This window comes from Quercus lobata, chromosome 2 (genome assembly GCF_001633185.2).
Source record: "Quercus lobata isolate SW786 chromosome 2, ValleyOak3.0 Primary Assembly, whole genome shotgun sequence".
In the NCBI taxonomy this organism is placed as follows: domain Eukaryota; kingdom Viridiplantae; phylum Streptophyta; class Magnoliopsida; order Fagales; family Fagaceae; genus Quercus; species Quercus lobata.
Window position 1 is genome coordinate 55,655,270 of NC_044905.1, and position 24,946 is coordinate 55,680,215.

Genomic DNA, 24,946 nt, shown 5'->3' on the forward strand with positions numbered 1-24,946 from the left:
TTTTATTGTTAAATTTTTTGGGGTTTGATGGCTTGTTCCACTCTTTTTTTATGGGCATTTTCTTCTTTGTTGTTGTTGTTTTAATTTTTTTGGGTATTTTTTGGGTTCTGATGTTTATGCTATTTACTAGGTTTATGATATTTTCTTGATTTCTGATGTTTGAGCTATTTTCTGGGTTTATACCTTATTTTATGAGATAAGAGCTTCAAATATCAAGACCGAACCCTTAAAATTAAATTCTAAAGCCACAATATCACATTACTAACAAAATAACATGGTAAGTGGTACTAGTTGATAGCAACTATAAGGTTGGACCAAGGCGAGTTGGTAGCCGGGTTCTATAGTGACCTATTGCTAGGGGGTTCAATCCCCTGCACTTACCTAGCAAAAAAAACTATAAGGTTGGACCAAGGCAAGTAGAGGAAAATCCTGAAGCTCAAGGAGATTACTAGAGATTTGATGTTGGGTTCAGGTAGGAATATTCATCTTTGGCATGATTGGTGGCATCTAGATGGTCTCTTATGTAGGAAGTAGGATGCAGCCAGCTCTTCTGATGCTCTTTTGTCCAGTGTGTTGCGAGAGGGTAATTGGATTTGAAGCAAATTGTTCCTTATTGATTTCATTGTGGAAGATAAGACCAATTTAGAACCCTTCCAAATCTGGTTCTTACTCTTGTGTAGAAACTTTGGAGGCTATTAGAGAGAAAAAATATAAGGTTAGTTGGTGGAGATCGACATGGTATTCAAAAGCCATACTAAAGCATGCATGCTTTCATTGGTTGGCTGGTCATGTTGAATAGATTGTCAACCCAGGAAAGAATGCTTAAATGAGGCTTTAATGGAGATAGCAGAAGTAAAATTGAAAACATAGAGCACCTCTTCTTTGATTGCTTTTTTCTAGAAGATTATGGAGGACTCTCATGAGTTGGTGTTTGGTGAAGCACCCTAGCTTTTGTTGGGATGAGATCATGGCTTGGGGTGAAAGACATGCCAAAAGCAAGAGCCTTAGATTCAATGTATTCCGCTTAGCCTTATGGTCTGCTGTATATCACATTTGGCAGCAAAGAAATGGTGTGCTTCATCAAGGGAGAATTTATGTTGAAAAAAAAATATCCTTCACTTGATCAAATGGGAAGTTAGAAGGAGAATTGAAGGGAATGGCTATTTTGCTAATTCTGTCCAAAACAAAGTTTTGTTTTGTTTATGGGGATTTTCTTTAGATGTTCTTAATCCTCTTCTTAATTCCTTCCCCTTGTTGTGGCTTAACTGATTGTTTTCCTTGCATGAGTTAGTTTTGGTGTTCATTGGTGTTCTAGTTTTGCTATTAGGGTGTTGTTACTTGAACTTTGTACTCTTTTCATTTGACGCAATACAATCTTTTGTGACCCAATTTACTCTACTGCACTGCAGATCGAGATTTGTGACCCAAATGCATAGCTTTTGTGAGTTTCAAAAACAGATGCATACATGTGCTCCGTATCAAAACTCAAAACAACTAGTAAAAAATCTGTTTTTTTTTTTGTTTTTTTTATTTTTTTTTTTTATTATATAAACAGGAGTGAAAAATCCGTGAATGGATGATTCAGGTGGGATTTTCAATAGAGACCTTTTTCTGATTCAAAGAGAGACCTTTTTCTCAGCAAGTCATGGGAGAAACCCATAAACCCTACCGCAACAAACATGGCATAGAGGTAGTAACAAACAACAACGCTAAAAATTAAGATCACCCAAAGAAAAAACACAACGAATTTATCCCCCTAAAAATTAGATATACACCTATAAATCAGATAAATTAGAGGAATATATGCAAGAGAGAGTCGCTAATAATTTTGATTATATAAAATTTCCAATATTGGTTGCAGGTCATTCAAACCAAAAAACAGAAAGTTAATACAATCAATTACGATCACCACCCAACCATCAAGCACTTCATAAGTGCAAACTCGGAGGACCAAAGTCGCTTACCATTCATAAGTGCACATGGGACGGCGATATTCTTCATCATTGGGATGGCGATATTCTTCATCATACACAGAGTCACGATTAGGGCTTACTAGTCGACAACTCTGGGGCCACACTTTATGATAGACAAAATCCTTGAACACGAAACCTTCAAAAGTTTTCAGGGTGTACTCAGCAGCAGCTCTGGGCTTGGCCTCAAATTGAATTTTAAAACTTACACCAGCGGCGAAAAATAGTTTCCTCTTCACAAGTCTCACAAATTCAAAATCCGTGCCCTACACCAACCAATTTGTTCAAATTGAATATTAATAAGTATATGGACAGATAGACAGATAGAGAGAAAGATGGAGATAAGAAGAAACAAACCTTAACTTGGTTGTAGCGGTCTAACAGCATCTCTCCATAGACAGAATATTCATATCGTTGCTCCTCAGAAATCTGAGGAACAAGCAAGTTTAATTTTTTTTTTTTTAAAAAGCCTTTTATTCTTCTTTTCCTAAGAAAAAGGAAAAGACCCACACATTGCTCATATCTGAGAGCCATTTTGGCACATGGAATGGGTCTAGCTCTATGATCTGAGGCTGAGGCTGAAGGTTGGAGTCGATGGTAGGGGGAGGGGTAGGGATAGGGGTCTTTGAGGAGGGGATCAGAACTCCACTCAAACCCGGGACCAATATCAGGTTCGCCATCTTCATCTTCATCTTCATATTTAGAAATGAAGTCATCGTAGTCTGAAAACAATACATCCTCATAGTTCTCTGAAAAAAAAGGGTCATTATAAACACCCACAAACAGAGGGGCAACGAGCTCGGTAACATACATACATTGAATCATCCATGTTTTGATACTAACCACATGTTTTTATTCGTATTTGGGACGGTAGAGAGATACCAAACCCGAACCCACATAGGATCCACAAACCAATTGTATTGTGTAACCACAAACAAAACCCCAATTTTTCAAGCCCAGCAAGCAAGCAGGAAATCCAATCCATACAGAAGCACAAAGAGGGAAATTGAGAAATTGAAGACAAAAAATAGAATAACGGTGGGCCAGAGAGAAAGAGAGAGACATACCAAACCAAAGAGATTCTTGACAGAGAAAGAAACCTAGCGCCGCTTCTGATCTAAGAACACGCTTGTAACAGAGAGCTTGTGTTGCGTGTGTAAAATGTAAAATACACCAAATAGAACTACAGAAGAGCTTGAAACGGGCCGGAGCCCAATTGAGGTCGGGTAAAAATACAACCGCCTTTTTTTTCTTTCTCTTTCTCAACCGCCTTTAATTGAAGGGTGAGAAGTTACGGGCCTTACGGCGCCATTAAGCTTTTTTTATTCCAATGTACCAAAAAATAATAATAATAACATTTTTTGGTTTTTTATATTTTAATGAATATAAAATTTTTCTATAAAAATATATATATATATATATATAAAATTTGATAATTGTAAGGACTCAATTTGTAACGATCCCAAACTGATATTGAGTTCGTACGTTAAAGGGTCAAACAATAAAATTTGTAAAGCGTGGGCTGAAAGGGTAGGCCTTAGTCACCGGACAGTGGTTAGTCATGGTTTTCTGTAGCAATTTGCACAAGGGTGAATTTGGCATGTCTAGTAAGACCTTCTTCCGATGCAACCTGAGTGGCTCCGGTCCTTAGACCTCATCCGAGGAGTTTCATGTTCTTATTATTCTTCTTTTTTAGGATTCCATGGTCTGGGAGACGATTTGTCCCCCCCCCCCCCTCCCTGAATTGCTTCTCTTTCCTTTTTATACTAGCCTTTACCCTTCCTCCAACGTCCACATGTAGGTTCAGCTTTCTAGAGCTGATACTTGTCCCATCAGCCCATACCCAAAGTGGTTGGAGATGGTTGTAAAAGTTGAAAAGTATTGCTCTGTCAGGCACAGAGTATTTAATTGCAGTAATGGCAGCCTTTCCTTTGTCCTTTGTCGCCATATTGTCCAGGAGTCCTTTCTCCATCAATGTGGAGGTGTTTGGCTTTTCCCTAAACTATCCCTATACCGTACTTGCCCTTTCTTTCAGGGGTGCTTTGGGATGCTGAGGACAAAATCATCCTCGGCTATATCTCTAGGCCATTTGGACTTTCACTGTATGTCCTCGTCAATATCCCTCCTCGGCTCGGGCCTTGGGCCTTAATGCAAATTGGGCCGGGGTCACAAGTTCTCTGGCCCCACAATAGCCCTTCAAAATCCTGCTGTCCGACCCCTCGGATGGAGAGGACGGTTTTGGTAACGTCGGGCCTATGTCACGGCTTGCCAAGCCTCGTCCTTCATCAATGCCGGTGCCTCTTCATTTGCTTGGGACATGCTCCTGGTCATGAGACATCCCTTAGCTTTACTCACGCCGCGTTCTTGCCGCTTCGATGCACGAGGCGCATCTTTAATAAGTTTCCTTTACGAGGTGACGCAAATCCAATGGTTTGAAGATGGCATTAGGAGTTGAGTGGGACCTATCTCGTTTGTAGCTTTTCTTGGAAATCTGTACAGATTAAATGCCACCAGACTTGCCTTCCATATAAGAAGCAAGGTAGGAGGTCATTTCCTTTATGTACAGACCCCTCAATCTTTTCAAATTCCTAAACCACCGACTGTGCTCAAAGTCCTCACTGCCAGTGGGATTAAGCCTTAGGGAGTGATATGGTTAAGGCGAAGATGGGGGTGAAGAAACCACACCCTCTCCAGAAACACTAGGTCTCTCCGAGACTCAAGATGGCCCGGTCAGGGCAAGGGAGACAGAGACTCAAGACATTTCTCCCCCTTGATAAGGCGGGAAAGAAGCCTCCTCGTCCTTCAGCCAAAATCTGAAGCAGGTGTTGGTCACACTAGATTTTTGGTGCGACAGCACTGGGGTTTCTCATCGTCGGTACCATTCGCTTTCTCTCGAGCGCTGCTAATATAGCACTTGCCTGATAGGAGTCAGAGCTGGTACGGGGACTAGGCATCCCCGCTTCCTCCTCTCTTCCTTCGCTGGTGCCTCCTTTTACCTCCGCTTCTTCTTCTCTTCCATCACTGGGACATCCTAGTGTTTCTGCTTCTTCTACTTCTTCTCCCCTTCCATCAAAAGGGCCATCCTAACACGCTTAGTCACCACAAAAGCAGAATTTTGAAGGATTTATCGTTCCCTTGTATCTTTTTCCTTTTTGCTTTTTTTTTTTTGCTTTTATAGTTAGCTTCTGTTATAGGTTTGCTTAAGCCCCTCGTTGTACGCTGTACTATTTCTTTGTATTAATAAAAGATGACTTTATTTTATTCTAAGTATTCTTTCTTTTCTGCAATAGTTATATTGTGAATGGATGTGCTATTTTTTTTTTTGTTTATTCTGAACGGTACTTAAGGCCGAAACCCTTGTTAACAAAAAGCTATTATTTTGAACTTATTGAGACTAACAGGCACAATAATACCAACCTGAAAAAGGTTATACATATAAAACTAACCGAGATAACGGCTGAAAGCTCTGTATTGCGTATGAGGCGATCATCTGAGGATGGGTAACCCAAAACGAACTATCCGAGAGGGTCACCGAGTACTAGGGTGCTTTACTACGTTCCTAACAATATTCATAGCCTTAACCATTTTTGGCATCCAGTCTGAGGACCGAGGTATGACTGTACCGGACCTAAACACTCGTTTGCATTAATTCCCTTAAAGCTAGGGATCCGAGGATAGGTCGGGACTTCCATCTGTCTAGGACTTAATCCATTTTCTAGTGACTAATCTCCCCATAGGTCTGAGTCCGAGGACCATGCAGTACCTTGGTTCAGTCCAAGACTTGGATTTTCTTTAAGTAGTTGGTTTCCCCATAAGTTTGAGTCTGAGAACCATGCAATACCTTGGTTCTGTCCAAAACTTGGATTTTCTTTAAGAAGTTGGTTTCCCCATAAGTTTGAGTTCGAGGACCATACAATACCTTGGTTCTGTCCAAAACTTAGAATTTCTTTAAGTAGTTGATTTCCCAATAGGTTTGAGTCCGAGAACCATGCAATACCTTGGTTCTGTCCAAAACTTAGAATTTCTTTAAGTAGTTGGTTTCCCAATAGGTTTGAGTCCGAGGACCATGCAATATCTTGGTTCTGTCCAAAACTTAGAATTTTCTTTAAGTAGTTGGTTTCCCCATAGGTTTGAATCCAAGGACCATGCAATACCTTAGTTTTGTCCAAAACTTAGAATTTCTTTAAGTAGTTGGTTTCCCTATAAGTTTGAGTCCGAGGACCATGCAATACCTTGATTCTGTCCAAAACTTAGAATTTCTTTAAGTAGTTGGTTTCCCCATAGATTTGAGTCCGAGGACCATGCAATACCTTAGTTCTGTCCAAAACTTAGAATTTCTTTAAGTAATTGGTTTCCCCATAGGTTTGAGTCCGAGGACCATGCAATACCTTGGTTCTGTCCAAAATTTAGAATTTTCTTTAAGTAGTTGGTTTCCCCATAGGTTTGAGTCCGAGGACCATACAATACCTTGGTTCTGTCCAAAACTTAGAATTTTCTTTAAAGAGTTGGTTTCCCCATAGGTTTGAGTCCGAGAACCATGCAATACCTTGGTTCTGTCCAAAACTTAGAATTTTTTTTAAGTAGTTGGTTTCCCCATAGGTTTGAGTCTAAGGACCATGCAATACCTTGGTTCTATCCAAAACTTAGAATTTCTTTAAGTAGTTGGTTTCCCCATAGGTTTGAGTTCGAAGACCATGCAATACCTTGATTTTGTCCAAAACTTAGAATTTTCTTTAAGTAGTTTCTGGGGCTAGCCCCTCGGCCAAGGTGTGGGGCGTTGACCTGACGTTGGAAGCCCCTAGAACTGTCCGCGCCACTGGCGCTTCGAAGCGTAGCCCCTAGTGGAACTTTATATTAAGGCAACAACAACGAGCTGCTGGAAGTGATGGAGGGGCTTTCGCAGGCCCTTATTTGACAGGAGCTCGATCCACCGCCTGTGCCAACGCACAAGCCTTTCCCATAGACGGCGCCAATTATAAGGACTCAATTTGTAACGATTCCAAACTGATATTGGGTTCATACGTTAAAGGCCCAAACAATAAAATTTGTAGAGCGTGGGCTGAAAGGCTAGGCCTTGGTCACCGGACAGTGGTTAGTCATGATTTCTGTAGCAATTTGCACAAGGGTGAATCTAGCATGTCTAGTAAGACCTTCTTCCGATGCGACCTGAGTGGCTCCGATCCTTAGATCTCGTCCGAGGAGCTTCATGTTCTTATTATTCTTCTTTTTTAGGGTTCCATGGTCTAGGAGACGATTTGTCCCCCCCCCCCTCCCTGAATTACTTCTCTTTCCTTTTTATACTAGCCTTTACCATTCCTCCAACTTCCACGTGTAGGTACAACTTTCCAGGGCTGATACTTGTCCCATCAGCCCATACCCAAAGTGGTTGTGGGTGGTTGTAAAAGCTGAATAACATTGCTCTGTCAGGCGCAGAGTATTTAATTGCAGTAATGGCAGCCTTTCCTTTGTCCTTTGTCGCCATATTGTCCAGGAGTTCTTTCTCTATCAATGAGAAGGTGTTCGGCTTTTCCCTAAACTGTTCCTATACCGTACTTGCCCTTTCTTTCAGGGGCGCTTTGGGATGCCGAGGACAAAATCATCCTCGACTATATCTCTAGGCCATTTGGACTTTCACTGTATGTCCTCGGCAATATCTCTACTCGGCTCGGGCCTTGGGCCTTAACGCAAAGTGGGCCGGTGTCACAAGTTCTCTGGCCCCACAATAATTATAATGATTTTTAAAAATGATTTATTACTAGCTTTTAATACAAAATTAAGGTCTCCTCTATTAATAGTTTCACACTTGCCAACATGTGTTATATCAGTATCGATAATGTTTTTTTTATATTCAGAAGTGAAGTCATCGTAGTTTGTTATGTGTGTATTTTTTTAAAAAAAAAGTGATGACGTGTTGTCTAATTGGTGGGGCCTATAGTTTTTAAAATATTTACAATAATTCCATTGAGCAACGTTGTTTGAAAACTGAAAGCTGGTAAGAGGAGTTTTCTAAATTCAGTGTTTTAATACTCTAAACTAAAAATTCAGGTGTTTTTTTTTTTTTTTTTTTGAGACAACCAATGCATATAAATTACTACTAGAGGTTTCTATTTAACCCAAAAAAAAAAAAAAAAAAAAAAAAAAAAAAAAAAAACTACTAGAGGTTTTCATCAAAGCAATGCCTTTTTCCCAAATAATAATTAAAAAGAATCACGGAAAGAATTCAAAAGAAACTATTGTTGCCAAAGGTGATGTTTTATGCTTCCACAATTTCAAGCCACAAACTTTAATCAAATACCCACAATGTTGCAACTTGCAAGTCACGGACCCTAATCAAACAATAAATCTAGGATAAAACACACAAATGATCCTAAGGTTTAGGCTAGCTAATACTAAGTATTATTAAGACTTTTTAAAAATATCAAATTTTCTCCCTAAGGCTCTATTTGGTTAAAGGATGAAAAATATTAAAAAGATGAAAAAAAAAAATAGATTGAAAAACTCATTTATTTAGTTGAGAATAAAATAAAATAACAGAAAATGTAGTTTATAAATTTATCATGGGTATGTATCATGAATTTCTGGCATTGTTTGGTTTGATATATATATATATATATATATATTTTTTTTTTTTTTTTTTTTTTTGCTTGAGTACGAAAATCATTGAGTATTGTTAGGTTTTTATCATGGGTATGTATCATGAATTTCTTTTGTTGTTTGGTTTGATATTTTTCTTTAGGTTTTTTTTTTTTTTTTTTTTTTTTTTTTTTTTGCTTTAGTATGAAAATCATTGAGTATTGTTAGGTTTTTATCATTGGTATGTATCATGAATTTCTTTTGTTGTTTGGTTTGATATTTGTCTTTAATTTTTTTTGCTTCAATATGAAATAATGATTAATATATTTAAGATGTATTCTTGGTATATTTGTATTGTTAGGTTTTAAATGATTATATTGTTGTTATGTTTGATATTTTTATTTATATTTTTGTTAGAGCTGATTTGAAATTTTGTAATGGGGGTGAGTTTTGTCTTTAGATTTTTTTTTTTTTTTTTTTTTTGAGCATGAAATGATAATGATTGTGTGTTTGTATGTGATGTGGGGTGAGTATATGCAAATGTGGGGTGACAAGTTGTAATTTTTGAACTTTGAGTAGATAAAAAAGGTATATTTTCTCCAACAAAGGACTAAAATTAAATCCTCAGTAACCTAGTAGGCCAATGTTACTGTAATTGTTAAAAAAAAGCACTAAATCAGAGTAAATTTTGTCCATAAAACAACTAAAAATTAAATCCTCAGCAACCCAACAAGTATATATATATATATATATATATCTCCAATTTCTCTATTTTTAGTAACATATTTACCATAACTGACCAAATCAAACTTAGATCAAAGTAAATTTTGATCAACAAAGCACTAAAATTAAATCCTCAGCAAATATAAACAAACCCAGAAACATAATTTGATTCCACATACCAATTCAATCTCAAAAAACAATAAAGCTTCTATCTTTTTTAACAGTTCTATTAGAAATTCAATACAGAAACCAAAATAGAAAAAAAAAAAAAAAAAAAAAAAAAAAAAAAAAAAAAAAAAAAAAAAAAAACGAACTAAAACCAAAGTTTGTTTGACTTTTCCCACTGTTTCTCAGCAACCAAACGGTGAAACACACTTTGCATTTTGCATAAAGGGACTCACCTTTTTTTTTTTTTCCAAAAGACCACGTAGACTAAAGGAACTCAAAACTCTGTGATGACTGAGACTAGAGACTGAGTGAAAGTAGAGGGTGACAGGGTGTTTGTGTGAGGGTGACTAAGAGAGGTGTGACAGTGGGTCGGTGAGTGAGAGAGTGAGAGGGTGAGTGAGAGGGTGAGAGGGTGAGTGAGAGTGGGTCGGGGTCGGTGAGGCTGAGAGAGTGAGAGCGGGTCAGGGTTGGGGTCAGTGAGGCTGAGAGAGTGAGAGGGTCTGACCGGTGAGGCTGAAAGAGTGAGAGGGTGAGTGAGAGTGGGTCGGGATCGATGAGGCTAAGAGAGTGAGAGGGTGAGTGAGAGGGTAAGTGAGAGTGGAGAGACAGAGTGCGTTAAATTTTTTAAAAAAAACCCTATTAGAAATCGAGTCTTAGAGACTCGGTTTCCAAGTGGCTTCTATGTGGGTCATCCACGTCACATAAAAATTGCCACGTCACACATAACTGGAAATCGAGTCTCTAAGACTCGATTTACAGACGGATGCCAAGTGCACGAACGCCACATCAAATTTGATCCAAACATAAAAACCAAGTCTTTGAGACTCGGTTTACAGGCCCAAAATCGAGTCTCTTAGACTCGAGATGTTAGTAATTAAAATTCTTTTGAAACCATGCCTACTAACTAAATAGTTGGGATAGTTGGGAAATCATGGTTAAATTCCAATTTTGGTCATTTAAACACTAAAAATTGTTGTTCAAATACCTTAACCAAGCAAGACCTTAGGGCCCCCTTTGGTTGGGGATTTCTAGTATCATCGTTTAAAATAATGTGAAAACTGTGGTTTAGAAAGTGTTGAGAAAACACATGTTTACAGTATTCATAAAGTAAAAAATGTGTTTGGTACCATATTTTAAATAACTTATTTCAATGTGTGAAGAACGTAATTGTGTGTTTGGTATGTGTGTGTGTATTTTTTTTTTTTTTTAAATGACAAGCATAGTACAATTTTTTTTTATTTGAGGAGAGAGAAGTCAGTTTATGTGTTGTCTAATCAAGTGGGTCCCATGATTTTCAACATATTTACAAAAGGGGTCATGCTAACGTGCCATTGAACAATGTTGTTTGAAAACTGAAAACTGGTAAGAAGAATTTTCTAAATTCAGTGTTTTAATACTCTAAACTGAGTAACATAACTCAAACACTCTAGTAAAAAAATACCTTTACCAAACACATTGTAAATGTAATCCATCAACATTTAATTAGTTTTTATAAATAATAAAATTTTAAATTAGTTTTAACTTTTCCCATCCTTACTAATCTATTCTTTTATTTTATTTTTTAATTATAAGATAAAACCGGTTCATTTTATTCTGTGTAGGTTATTTAATTTGTATATTTTAGGCAAAAATACTTGCTATAGTTGTATTTGCTTAAATAAGTTATTTAAAAAAAATTAAAATTAATAATCATATTTAAAATCAACTATGTCACAAAAAAAATATTAAGTGATTTAGTAATTTTGCATCTTAAAGGCAAGAAAAATATTTTAATAAAAAATTAAATGTTGGGTAAATTACATATTTAGTCCCTATCTCATACACTATATTTCAATTTGATCCCTAACCTTCCAGTATTGTGTCAACTTAGTCTCTGCCCTTATATCTTGGATAAAAATTGATGACATGGCAAACGACTAAAATAGAATTTTAGTTTGTTGTTACATCAACGGAAGCTAATTTTTTATTTTGACCATTAGACATGTCATCAATTTTCATCCAAAAGATAATGGCACGAACTAAATTTACACGATACTGAACCGTCAGGGACTAAATTGACACAATTGAAAGGTTAAAAATCAAATTAAAAAAATGGTGTATATGATAGGGACTAAAAATATAGTTTACCCTTAAATGTATTATTTAATTAATAATTAAATATAATAAAATGCTTTGGTTAAGGTTTTTGCCCCCAGCCCCCAAAATTTGCTAAGTCAACCCTGGAAAAAGGCAAGGGAGCCGCCACCTAGTAATAGCTAGGTCCAAGAATCACAAATTACTTTATGAAGGTCCACAAATCAAACTAAGTCCCAAATTAGGCTACAAGATGGGAAGATGTTAGACACCCCAAGCCCCCAAGCCATTGTTGGCCTTCATTATTTGTTGTTGGATTGTGATCAGATGGAGTTTATCTAATAGGCTTTATGTGAATACGTGCACACTTCTAAGTCCTAAAGTTAGTCTATGAGTAATGTGAATTAGAAAGTTCCAAGAGCGAGACAATGATCATGTAAAAGGCGATTAAGCATCTAAACATCCAATACATGTGGACCTATGACTATACAATCATGTGAACATGTAAGCATCTAAACATATGAGTACCAAACAAGTAATTGGATCTTTAATTGGAGTTAATGTTTAAGTTTTTTAAAAAGCAAATATTAATTAAAGTTAAAGCTTCATTAAACTTTGAACGTATTCCCTCATTAAACTTATTGAATTAACTAATTTGCTCTTGCCTTATTTAGAAGTGGTTTTGCATGTTTACATATCTTTCATTCGAGAAATTATTATGTAGTTCCGGAGTACAATGTCAGCAGGCTGACCTTGTACTCCCGGCCAATAAGAGCATGCCAACACATCTTACCTCAACAGGACTACCAGCTCTTGTTAACGTCTGTTAACATTCAGAAATTTTTAACAAGGGCGCTCCTTCAAAATATTCACGCATGCCCTCGTGAACTCTCAGTTAAAAGATTTGGGCCCACGTCAATAAAATAAGTAATATAGGGTTCTCAGTAGAAGACAAAGGCTTAAAAGCCATAAAAAATATCGACAAAGCTCTCAGTAGAAGACAACAGCGGACACAAAGGAACAAGTTACTATTTTTTTTTTTTTTGGTTTCAAGTAAAAGCATGGTAGAAATAATGGACTTAAAAAGTGATAAAGGTATATTTTGTTTTGTCTTGTTTTGATTTAATTTATGTTTTGGAAGAATGTTTAATTATTTGTGGTGATATATTTGCCCTCAAATAAAACCATATAAATCCTTATTGCTGTATTATTATTATTATTTTTTTATTTTTTTTTTTGCTCTTTACAATATTTGTTGTTAATTTTTATTATTATACACCCTCCATCCCAATTTATTTGTCCTGCATGAAAAGTCAATTTTTTTAAGAGAACATAATTTATTGTCTTGTCTGCCTTACAAAAATGTATAAGTTTACAAAACTACCCTTTAATAAATACATCAGCTTTTTTTAAAAGAGTTATTTTTAATAAGGCAACTAAAAAGGTGCCCCAATTAAATTGATTTTTTAAACATTTGTTAGTTTTCTTTTCAAATAGTTTTGAAAATAAAGTAGGGGTATAATAGAAACATTAGTAAATTAATAACTTTTATTTTAAAAATAGGACAATATTTTGGGACATCCCAAAATGAAATAGAGGACAAACAAACTGGAACAAAGGGAGTAATATTTTTTTTTCAATGAGTATCCTTAATCAACCCAAAAAAATTTAAGACTAAAATTTTGTTGTTACTGTTGTTGTTATCCATAGTGAGTCCTAAGGAATAAAAAGGATATAGACAATTGTTAAAAAAATTATTAGTTCAAGCAAAGTTGCATAATCATATTGAGGTGTGGATTCCTCTTCATGATGTAGATTTAATATTTCTTGGTTATAGCAACCTTGTGAAGGAATATGTTATTCTTGATATTCATAACAAGCTATGTTTTAGAATTTTTTTTTTCATGAATATTGATATTTGTAAAAACCAAAATTAAAATTAATTATAGTGAAATTTAAATAAAAATATTACATGCTCATAATGTTAGTTAATATCTTCCATACACATATAATATTATTAACAAAAAAATAAAAATAAGAAATAGTAACATAAAAAATTTAGTATTTTACTATTCTAAAAATTAATCTAATTTAATAATGCACATATAAACACAACACAAATACAATCTAGAAATAAAAAAGATGAACCCCTTCTAGTAGGAGAGAATACAAAATTTGATAATCCATCATTAATAAATAAGAATATTTATAGAGGATTTTATAATGGATTTCATGGATGTAAAATTATTTATGGTTCATAAGCAAAACCTTAAAAAAAATTAAAAAAATAAAGAAGAGAAATACATACCTATAATATAGATGGTAGGTTTGATAAAACATTCTACTATGCATTTTACAAATGTTGAATTGCCTAACTAATAAAAAAACACAAACCAAAACAAAAAGAGAGTTAGATTTCTTATCAACATAGAAATTATAAGAGAATGAGAATTATTGATAATGTGTAAGAGAAAAATTTGAGTTGAACAATAAGTAGTGTTTCTGTCCCCCCCCCCCCCCCAACCAAAAAAAAAAAAAACCTAGAAAGAAGAAGCCATAAAAAGAAGAAAAAGAAACAATGCTTAGAAATATATAAGAACACACTAAAGAATTTTCAATTATGAGGAAGTTAGATTTTTAATCAATGTAGGTTATGAAAAAGATATGTATTAGTAAAAAATTGTAACAATTAAAGTTTTTTTTTTCTAAAAGAGAGAGAGAGAGAGAGAAAAGATTTAATATACTAAGAATTTGAAATTTATCTACAAATGGATGTATTTATTGGCTTGAGTTGTCCATCAAATTTGGGTTATTTGAGTAGAATTACAACTCTGCCGGTTAAACCCATATGAGCGTAACAATTAAACAAAAAACAAACATGATTGATGGTTGTTAGGAAATAGGATAGAATTGTTTTTTTTAAAACTTAATTATCAATATAGAAATTAAAAAAAATAAAATTTCAAAAAATTTAAAAAAAAAAAAAAAAAACACACACACACACACAAAGAAGAAGTTGTTAAACCAATTGAAGGGAAGTTGATAAGAACAATTCAGATTTTTTTTTATTTTTTTAAAGATGCATTTAGGGCTATCCATGGGTCGGGCCGGGTCGGTTTTAGACCCAACCTGGACTCGACCCGCCGGCATCGGGTGGAGGGGTGGAGGAACCCGAAACCGACTGCCGGAAAAATCGATCGGTTCGGTTTTGGGTGATAATTAGCGTCGGTCGGGCTGGGTCGGTTTCCGGAATTAAAAAGGCATCGAAATCTAAAAAAAATGAGTTGTCGGAATCTAGAAAATATTACCGAAAACTGGAAAATTTCGCCAGAAACTGGAAAAATCTCGCCGGAAACTGGATTTTTTATGAAATCTGCATTTTTTTGGCTAGAAATTGCTGGGATTTGGCCGAATCTGGCTAAATCCCACCAGATCTAGCTGGATTTGGTCGAGATCTCGCTAGATATGGTCGAGATCTCGCCAGATCTGGCTTGTTTTTGCAGGATTTGGCTGGATATTTTTGTAGCTCCGGTTGGGTTCGGGTTGTTCGGGTTTTGGAGATGCAAACCCGCCACTTGACCCGCCAGTGTCAGTTTATGAGATCGGGAACCCGCCGCTGACCGACTGGACCTTTGGTTCGGGCCGGAATCAGGTCGGCGTCGAGCAGTTTGGTCAGGTTGTCAGGCTCCGGTCGGGTTTGGACAGCCCTAGATGCATTAGACCTTTTCTTTTAATGTAGTTGTGGGGGAGGATTTGTTCCAAGCCCGCAAGAGTGTTGTAGTGGTACACTCTTGCCTTCAGCTAAGGCTTATAAGGCATGAGTGGGGTGCATCTTTCTTCGATATGAGAGTAAGTTTCAAAAACTGTTCATGTTGCTTAAAGGATCCTCCCCCACAATAGTAATTAAAAAATAGAATTTAAGATGCATTAGTCCTTTTTTTTTAGTGTAGTAATAAAAAAAAAAAAAAAAAAAGAATTAGACTACACTACAACTACATTGATGCAATTTAAGATGCAATAGTCTTTTTTTTTTAAAATAAATGTTTTCTTTTTAAAATCTAAAAATTAAAAAAAAAAATTGTAATATGGTGAAGCCACATGGCGCAACCACGACGTCTAATACCCAAATTTTATTTTATAGTATACCCAAATCATTAAAGTATGCAAAAATTTTGCACAATAACCAGCACTTACACTTCAAAAAATATTTATTTGCCATCTCTTGACCATTGTTAACTTAATAGGTCCACACTCAACTACAGTAATTAGTAGATTAAGTTCATTACGATAGGTTCTTGGATTGTATGCCATCTATTCTTGTATTATTTTTCTAAATCCACCATCTCCCCATCACTCTCCAGCAATTGTTAAAAAGCCAACACTTTTCTCCAATGTCATGTGTAGTACCATCTCTTGTGAGCATTACTATATGTGTAACAAAGTCATCTTTTGAATCCCTCCTAAATCCACAATAACCTTTGTAGAGTTTATTCTTGATTTTAAGAACTCTTTAGATACTCATATTGTTGCACATAAACAAATCCCCTCATTCAACTTACTCATCATGAACTCTGCTTCATTAGGATGAATCACTGTGAAGCTAGTAACAGTTACCAACAATGCATCTTGAAAGATTAAATTAAATGTATAAAATTTTTTTCATATTAGAGTTAGTACAAAGAACAATCCACAAATTTTTTCATATATTATAAAAATATATTACAACAAAATTTTTGAAGTGATAGCTTATTGCATTAGACCTTTTCTTTTAATGTAGTAATTAAACAAAAGAATTTAAGATGCATTAGACCTTTTTTTTTTAGTGTAGTAATAAAAAATAAAAAATAAAAAATAGACTACACTACAACTACATTGATGGAATTTAAGACGTCTAATACCCAAATTTTATTATATAGTATATGATTTTTGACTTAAAATAAACTAGTGTGTGAGGTTCTAGAATTGGCAAAATACTGTGTGTCAAAGAGAATTGTAATAATTATAACTAGTCGCTAACCCGTGCGATGCACGGGAAAGCACAAAGAATATCTACAAAATCTATATAACATTATTGTTATATTTGTTAGGTTTAAACACCCTCTTCTTGAATTATCAAATTATTAAAAAAAAAATTAATTATCTTCTTCACTTTTTACTCAAACTTGTTTTCATAGCTCATATTTAAACAATCGTAGTAGGAAATTTCCTATTAATAGTAAAATTTGTGTAAAGACAAATTATAGTTTCATGTAAAGTGTACATACCCATATTCTATACCTCTAAGGAAGGAAACATCACAAACCCTTTACATATGTAGGTTAGATTTAAAACAAACTACATATATTCTAAGTCTGATAAGCCAACTCAATGGTAGAAAAATGTTCTTTATAAAATTAGTTAGTAACATATTTTACAAAAGGGGGCAATTTTTTGTAACTCTATCTTGCTACTCATATTCTGTAGTATATAACAAAGTAATTTATATATCTAGGTACAATGGGCAATAGCATTGGCTGTTCTTAAGCACAATTCAATATAGACAAATGAGATAGAAAAGAAAAAAAGTAACATAACAAATACAAAAAGTACCACTATTCCAGCCCTCCATAACTCCATAAACAGAATCCTTTCCTAACCCAAAATGACCACCAACAACTCTCCATAACAGTCAAACCAACCTCTCAAAGAAACCCAAGGAAAGCACGACCAAAAATGTATTAAGCTTCCTCCTTTTTCTTATTGAACCAAGAAACCCAGCAAAGGTAGCTTCTTTTCCCATTCACCCTGCACAACCAACGGGAAGAACATATACAACAAAGCAAGCAGCAAGACATGGGAGCAAAATATAGAAAATAACTCTATCTCTACCTTTCCCATCATCCTTGATTGTGGGTCCTTACTTTCTCTTAGCTTCTGTTTTAACATATATAGTATTAGATTAGATATTGATTTGAAATCACGTGAATAAACTGCTAGTTTTCCATCATTCTTTGGACAATATTCTCCCCCCTCCTTGCAATAGGATTTCCGAAAGAGCAATTAAGAATTTTGATTGAATGATTAAATTTATTAGTGTCCAACAATTTACAATTTTTAGATAAGTGGTAATTTATTTATAGTATCAAGGCAAATGGAATTAAGTATGAAATATCTTAAAATTTAAAGCCACTAAAGTGTTCGAGTTCTACCACAATAAAACCAAAACAAAAAAAGCAAATACTTTACCGGTTACGGGGATATGGCCTATCTCTCTTTGCCTGTGGTTCCGACAAACCTTAACTGAACAATAGACCTAAATAAGATTAAAAAAGAAAAGCAAATATCAGCACAACATTCAATCCTACACTTATTTGATCCCCAGGATTTCATTAAGATTAGTTACAGAAAACTGTTTTTACTTTGAAAAAAATTGTCAATAAGTCTAAACAATAAGCCCATCTATTGTGACCAAAGCATCCAAATTAAATTACTAAACCCAGTTCCAAAGCAATAAATTCAACTTGTCACCATTTAGAGAGAACTGCGATTCCAAAGGAGCTTCAATTAGAAAGAAAAAATAGAATAGGAAATATTTCCAAATTAAAAAATCCAGGCCCAATTGTCCACTGCCCTTTGCTCTTTGCTCTTTGCCCTTTGCATCGTGTGTGTGGGTTTTGAGTTTGACTTGTGGTGATAGAGTCCTAAACCAAAACACAATGCAATTCCACAATAGTATACCCACCAATTAGCACTGTTTCTGGCAGGGATAGAATGGAAAAAAAAATTAAAAAAAAAATTCCAAGGGAAAAAAACAAAAACAATAAAGCCATCTATTTTTTAATAAGGGTGAAAGAAGAACCCTAGACAATTCACAAGGGGAAATTTCTTTTAAAATATATACAAACGACTTTAAATTCAATTTTGAATTATAAAAAGAACCTCCCTATAGAAAATTTTAAAACGTTGCAATTACCTACATGAATAATTATGTGTTTTTCTAAGCACCGATAAGAAGTTCCAGGGAAAAATCACTAAACCCCTAAAATCACCAAACCGAAAGCCGGATTATTGTAAATCTGGAGGAAAAGTCCAAATAAAAGCAATTAACAAAATGTGACCAACGAACCCTAGCCAATGAAATAAAAACAAAATTCTAGAGTATAGAAATAACTAAAAATGGAGATGCTAATTCAAATAGGAAAAGCAACTGCAGAAACTTTGGATTGCAAAAACAGTATTTGAAGAAGGAAAATAATAACGCTATGCCACCTTAGGTATACGCAGAGAAGAAACAAAAAATAACAAAAAGTGCAAGTACTAAAGATGTGAGAGTGAAAATTGAGAGAAGGAAGATATTTTCTTTTGTCACTATGTTTTTTACCAAATGAATACGTCATTTCATCTTCGGGATGTGCTGATTGTATAGTGGTGTGGCGTTTAAGGGTTTTTGCTTAACACATGTCTGTTTTTGAAATAGTTGTTTTCCCTACATAGCAGAATAGCCTTGATTGTAGAAACAACTATTTATGACTTGGCTGATATTGTAAATCTACTCATGCATACACATACCTTGAGCATCAATGTCTAAGTCCAACTTGCAAAGTATAAACAACATTTTTGCTTTAATATTCACATAGCCAACAGTATACCCTGCACACATATTTAAAATTTTTGAAAAAAAAAAAAAGCATAAGACATCAGAAAGAAATATGGTCTAACTTAGGTAAATACAAATTTATAAATTACACAATTTATGATAAGAAATTTTTTTTGAATCATCAAACATTTTTCTTCATGTTTACCCTAGAAGACCATATCAAAAGGTATATTATAATTGAATAATGGTCATTAGAAGGATAGTTAGTAGTATCATAGATGTTTCTACAGCAAAAAAGTAATAACCGAAGAAAATGTTCCTTCCACAGCACTTCAAAACCTTTTTGCACGTGTTCACAAACACTTTTACCCTAGGTCTTAAACTTCCATTTGAAGTTTTATCCTGAGAATCAATATAGGCAGCATTAAAGCTTTTAACATAAGAGTAGTGAACACCTAGAACATAACAGTCTATGCAAAGTGATTCATTTTCGTTTTTTAATGGTAAATGTGGCAGAAATTTAGAGAGGTACTTTTCCTACATGTCAAAACTACCTTAATTGTAGGAAAAGGCTTAAAACCAAGAGACACAAACCATGAAGTTGACTTAAACTAATGTAAGAGTATAACTATCGAATTATCAAAAAAGAAAAAATGCAAAAGTGAGTAAGATATTTTGTCAAACACATGTTGTATACCAGCTATGTTTTGCAATTAAAATGACTCACTATAAGCCAAAGTAAAATTATAGAATTGGGAATCCATAGGAAGAGTATGATTTGAGATACCTTGAAATTCATTGGCGACTGTTCCATTGACTCCTCGAAAAAGAACGGGGTAGTGGCTCTGTAATGTTCACATCATTATATTATACTAAGAAAACAATGAACTTCTATTTCATGCTGCAGAAAGCCAAATGAAATTATTTTTCAAGATCAACACATATATGCAAACATAAAACCAAAAGATGAAAAGGATGAGTTAAGAACCTCCAAACGTTTTGCCATGTAGTTTGCATTCAAGGTTCCTATCTTTGAGGCTTCAGTGAGTCCCTTAGAAGTCATGGCTATGTATGAATATGAAATTGGCAAAATAAGTGCAGAACCCCAAGGAGCAGTAGAGATGGTACCAAGAGGTTGAGCCCTTTTTGGTGCTGGAATACCAACTGATGGTACCTACAAAGGTGAGAAAAAACATTATAGCAACAGATTGATGAATGTATCTTATAGAATTGCAATCCAAAAGTTGGGAACACATTTTCTAGGATTATCAATGACAATCTTAAAGTCAGATGCACCAAAATACCGGGGTGAATAATTATTTTTTCATGTTCAATATACTCAACATATTTGACAGTTGTTTAAGGGTTTGCATACACCAAAAGTAAATAATAACAGGGTAGGTAGGTTTTCAATTGAAAGAGAATCAGAATTCTTACCCGGGATTAGAATTTTGCTCTTCAAAGAAGGTTGGCTTCAGTTGTAGATTCTTTGAATTTGACGGTGGCAAGGAAACTATATATGTACATAAAAAAGTTATACATACAAAACAAAGAAAGATTTGGCAACATTACACACACAAAACAAAGTTCTAAAAGATAAAGGTTTAAGATTTTGGTTTCAATTAGTCAAAATATAATCCAAGAACCAAGATAACATCAATTACATCCTAACCTCTTCGTTTTCTTGCAGAAAACAGAGAGCAAACCGTCAACAACAAAAAAAAAAAAAAATCCCTTTTCATATCAAACTTCGCTTCAAGATTAGCCAAGTTTTCTCATCTATGTGAATTGTGGACCATTGCATTAATCAACCAAATTTCGGTTCACAATTTGCAAATTTTAGGCAAAAATTCATAACACATTGATAGATTTAATAGTAATAAACAATTAGAGTGAAAGATTTACTGAGAAAACAGCAAAGATCGTAATGTACCTTAGTGGAGCAACTACGAACCTCACGGAGAATGACCTTAGGGAAGCCATTGACGTTTTCGCCATCTTCTCTCTCTCGCTCTTTTCTTTTTTCCTGATTGTGGAATAGTTGGGAGAATGAAAGTGAAACATATTAGGGTAGGGACGGCCAGGTTTTGTTTTAGGTTTTGTTGGTTTTTTTTTTTTTTTAATATATATATATATTTTTAAAGATAAGTATCCGGTGTTTTTGAGTGAATAGAGTTTTTAACGGAGTGAAAAGAGTTTTTAATTTTATTATTTGTTTTTTAAATTTGTTAAATATTATGCTGATGTGGAAAATTGTGGAAGCTTCAAAGGCTTCGGTTTTATATATATATATATATAGATTATGTTTATTTTTTTAGATGACAAACATGCACAAGGGAGATAGAATGGAATTCTAACACATGGTTTTAAGTCCAAAATGGTTGAAGATATGAAATTTCGGTCAAGCCAAATCATTAAAGTAGGCAAAATTTTTGAATAATAACCAGCACTTACACTTCAAAAAATATCTATTTGCCATCTCTTGACCGTCGTTAACTTAATAGGTCCACACTCAACTACAGTAATTAGTAGATTAAGTTCTTTACAATAGGTTCTCGGATTGTATGTCGTCTATTCTTGTATTATTTTTCTAAATCCACCATTTCCCCATCACTCCCCAGCAGTTGTTAAAAAGCCAACACTTTTCTCCAGTGTCGTGTGTAGTCCCATCTCTTATGAGCATTACTGTATGTGTAACAAAGTCATCTTCTGAATCCCTCCTAAATCCACAATGACCTTTGTAGAGTTTATTCTTGATTTTAAGAACTCTTTAGATACTCATATTGTTGCACATAAACAAATCCCCTCATTCAACTTACTCATCATGAACTCTTCTTCATTAGGATGAATCACTGTGAAGCTAGTAATAGTTACCAACAATGCATCTGGAAAGATTAAATTAGATGTATAAAAAATTTTCATATTAGAGTTAGTACAGAGAACAATCCACAAATTTTTTTCATATATTATAAAATATATTACAACAAAAATTTTGAAGTGATAGCTTATTGCAACAAAAATATTATTGCAATAACCCGATAACAATTATTTTGTAATCAATTATAATAACAAACAAAAAGCAATAAATAATTACAACAAAAATATAATTGCAACAAATTGACTCGATTATTTTTACCAGTAATTTGTAATCTATTGCAATAATAGTTGTGAAACAATAACCTATTGTCATGAGATTGCATAATAATTAACAAAAGTAATTGCAATAGATTGCAATTAGGCCTTATTTTACAATTGTATATACATACATAGAGAAAGAGGGCATTATAATTTTTTATTGCAATAAAAGACTTAATATTACTGCATTAGAAAATTTTGTTGCAATAATTTAAAACAAAAAAAAAATTATAGTAATAAATTGATATTAATTATATTTTCCAATATATTACAACAAAAGTTTTTAGTGATAACCTATTGTAACAAAGATATCATTGCAATAATCCGATAACAATTATTTTGCAATCTATTATAATGAAAAATATGAAGCAATAAATAATTACAACAAAGATAAATGTAATTTCATTAGAATTTGAAATTTCATATGAAATTGGGCTATAAATGTAGCCATGGTTAAAATGCTAATGTGAGACTAGAAGAAGGTTGTTGGGTCCTATGAATAATGCTATTTTGGGATGGCTATTGAGTGTCTAACCAATTGGTTGAGAATCACATCCAATGTGTGTATAATGCTTCATATCATTTCTTTTAAGATCAAACAACTAATTTTATTAATTCAATAAAAAATAAAAATAAAAACGTTCTAAAAAAAGGTATGCCGTGTTTTGTACTTTGTCAAAAAGCGCAAAAAGAAAGTGACCTTGAAATGATATTGCTTACTATCAAAATGAACATTTTTTTCAATTTTTGTTTTGAATAATAATAATAAAGAAGCAATTTATGACACATGAATGGACCATATTTTTGTTCTAATAGTACTCCATTCTTTACCACCAAATTGAATGTTGTAATTAAGCCCATACAAACTAGTTTAGTAGCTAGCAAATCCCAAAATGTGTCTGCCAATTCCTATGCTGAAAGAAAATCTGTCCCTAGATGACGGAAATAGAATTTCCAATGTCTCCCAATAGTTGCCTCCAAGAGAGAGACAATTCTCATTGCCCAGCAAATTGCAAATTTTCTTTAATTTTGAACTTTAGATATTATTTGTGAAAATAGGTCTTTCATATGAAGAGATTCATCACAATCCATGTCCAACATAATTCACTTGGTGGAGGCATATTTTTCAAAAATTAAAATACATACGTCAATAATTCATTGGCTTACACACAAATTAATCGTGATTGTGTGCACTTTTTTAGATATATGTGTACATTTTAACTTTATTTAAAAATACTATTTAATAAAGCATTATATATATATTCAAAAAAATTTATTTTTTGGAAAATAAAGAAGGCTAAGATTTACTATTTATTCTTGAACTTTTTTTAATTTATGTTTTTTTTTTAACGAAATTTGTACTACATAGAAAGACCATATAATAGTGGGTTATATATATCCATCCGATAATCTTGAACATAGTTGGCAAAATCACAAGGGATAGAAAAAAATCAAAAAATATAGTACACCGATCATGCAGTTCGCGACCTCGTTGCGACCAAGCTAGTCATGAAATGGTTGCGACTTGCTTAATCCGCACTCTAATCTAGTTTTTCTGCCATATGTTACTTGTGGGCTGTGTAGGTCGCTGAGGTCACGAGCTGTCCTAGAATGCAATTTTTACATTAGTAAGAGACTCGAGTACTTTCTAGCCCAAATACAATTAAGACTACAAAAATATATTAAAATTGAAAAAAAAACATATAAATTTATCATTAAGTAAAACTAGTTAAAACATGAACTTTACAAAAAAAACTTAACTACGAAAAGTTTGCAAAAAAAAAAAAAAAAATTGGTTTTGGACCTTTGGTGTGCTGCCACATATAATTGTATATATATTACTAAGTAACTAGGTTGGTTAGCAATTTTAAGGGTTGATATTCAAAAGAAATAATTTTTTTTAGTGAAGTATAGGAATTTTAATATTTACACACACAAACATTCTATAGTGAGGTGGTATCTTGATTCTTGAGTACCGACTTAAAAGTACCATAATACCAATAAAAATTTCTCATAGTAGTTAAACACTCTCATATGCATCAAAATATTCTCATACACGTCATTCATTACATCATCACACTTTTGTCAAAAATGCAAAAATAGAATTGGGTTTGGGTGAGCATGGGAGCAAAATCCCCACATTTGTGGACCTAATGTGTTCTTGGGATTTATTTTAAAATATTCAAAATCTAAATTTCATATTAAGCAAAGCATTTTGACACGTGCTCACAATAAATTTTGGAACTGTTGAGAATGCAACTGAGAAAGAAGACATAAAGGAAAGCAATACAAAAAAGAAGAAAGAAGAAGAGCACATATGCAATGATGTAAACGACAGAGTTTATAAGCAAAAGAAGAAAGGAAAGTTAAAGGCAAACGGTGGCATTTTACTTAAATGAATGGCACGTGAGAGTGTTTAAGTGGTGAACAGCTGTAACATAAGGATTGATTAGTTTGTTAAGAGTTAGTTAGAGCAGTTTAGTTTCCCTCTTTGCTCTGTAAACGTGTATATAAGGCAGAGTCTTACTGTAACTTAATTACTTCTTCATTCTAATCAATTGAAGCAAATAGTTTTCTCTCAAAACAGTTTCTGTAAGTGTTCTTTAATAGGAACCGAAAATCTCTTTGAAACCCAAATAAAACAAAAAAAAAAATGAAAATCTATATACTTTTATAAAACAAAAGTGGTAATTACGAGGTAAAAAAAAAAATCAACTTTAAAAATGAT

General features: G+C 33.8%; 1 protein-coding gene across 1 annotated transcript; it reads right to left on the reverse strand.

Moving 5' to 3' along the window:
* Window positions 1-1,824: 1,824 nt before the first annotated feature.
* On the reverse strand, window positions 1,825-3,131 carry LOC115978386. Its single transcript, XM_031100408.1, has 3 exons — window positions 3,038-3,131; window positions 2,328-2,719; window positions 1,825-2,236 (listed from the first exon to the last, which is right to left on the reverse strand). Exons 2-3 carry the CDS (start codon window positions 2,502-2,504, stop codon window positions 1,961-1,963), a joined length of 453 nt encoding a protein of 150 aa, XP_030956268.1. The 5' UTR covers window positions 2,505-2,719; window positions 3,038-3,131; the 3' UTR covers window positions 1,825-1,960.
* Window positions 3,132-24,946: the final 21,815 nt, after the last annotated feature.

Excerpts from the sequence above, each read along its gene's own strand:
- LOC115978386 (XM_031100408.1), bottom strand. The coding sequence starts at position 2,504 with ATGGCTCTCAGATATGAGCAATGTGTGGGTCTTTTCCTTTTTCTTAGG. Across the intron at positions 2,237-2,327 it reads ACCGCTACAACCAAGTTAAG|GGCACGGATTTTGAATTTGT; the intron begins GTTTGTTTCTTC and ends TGGTTGGTGTAG.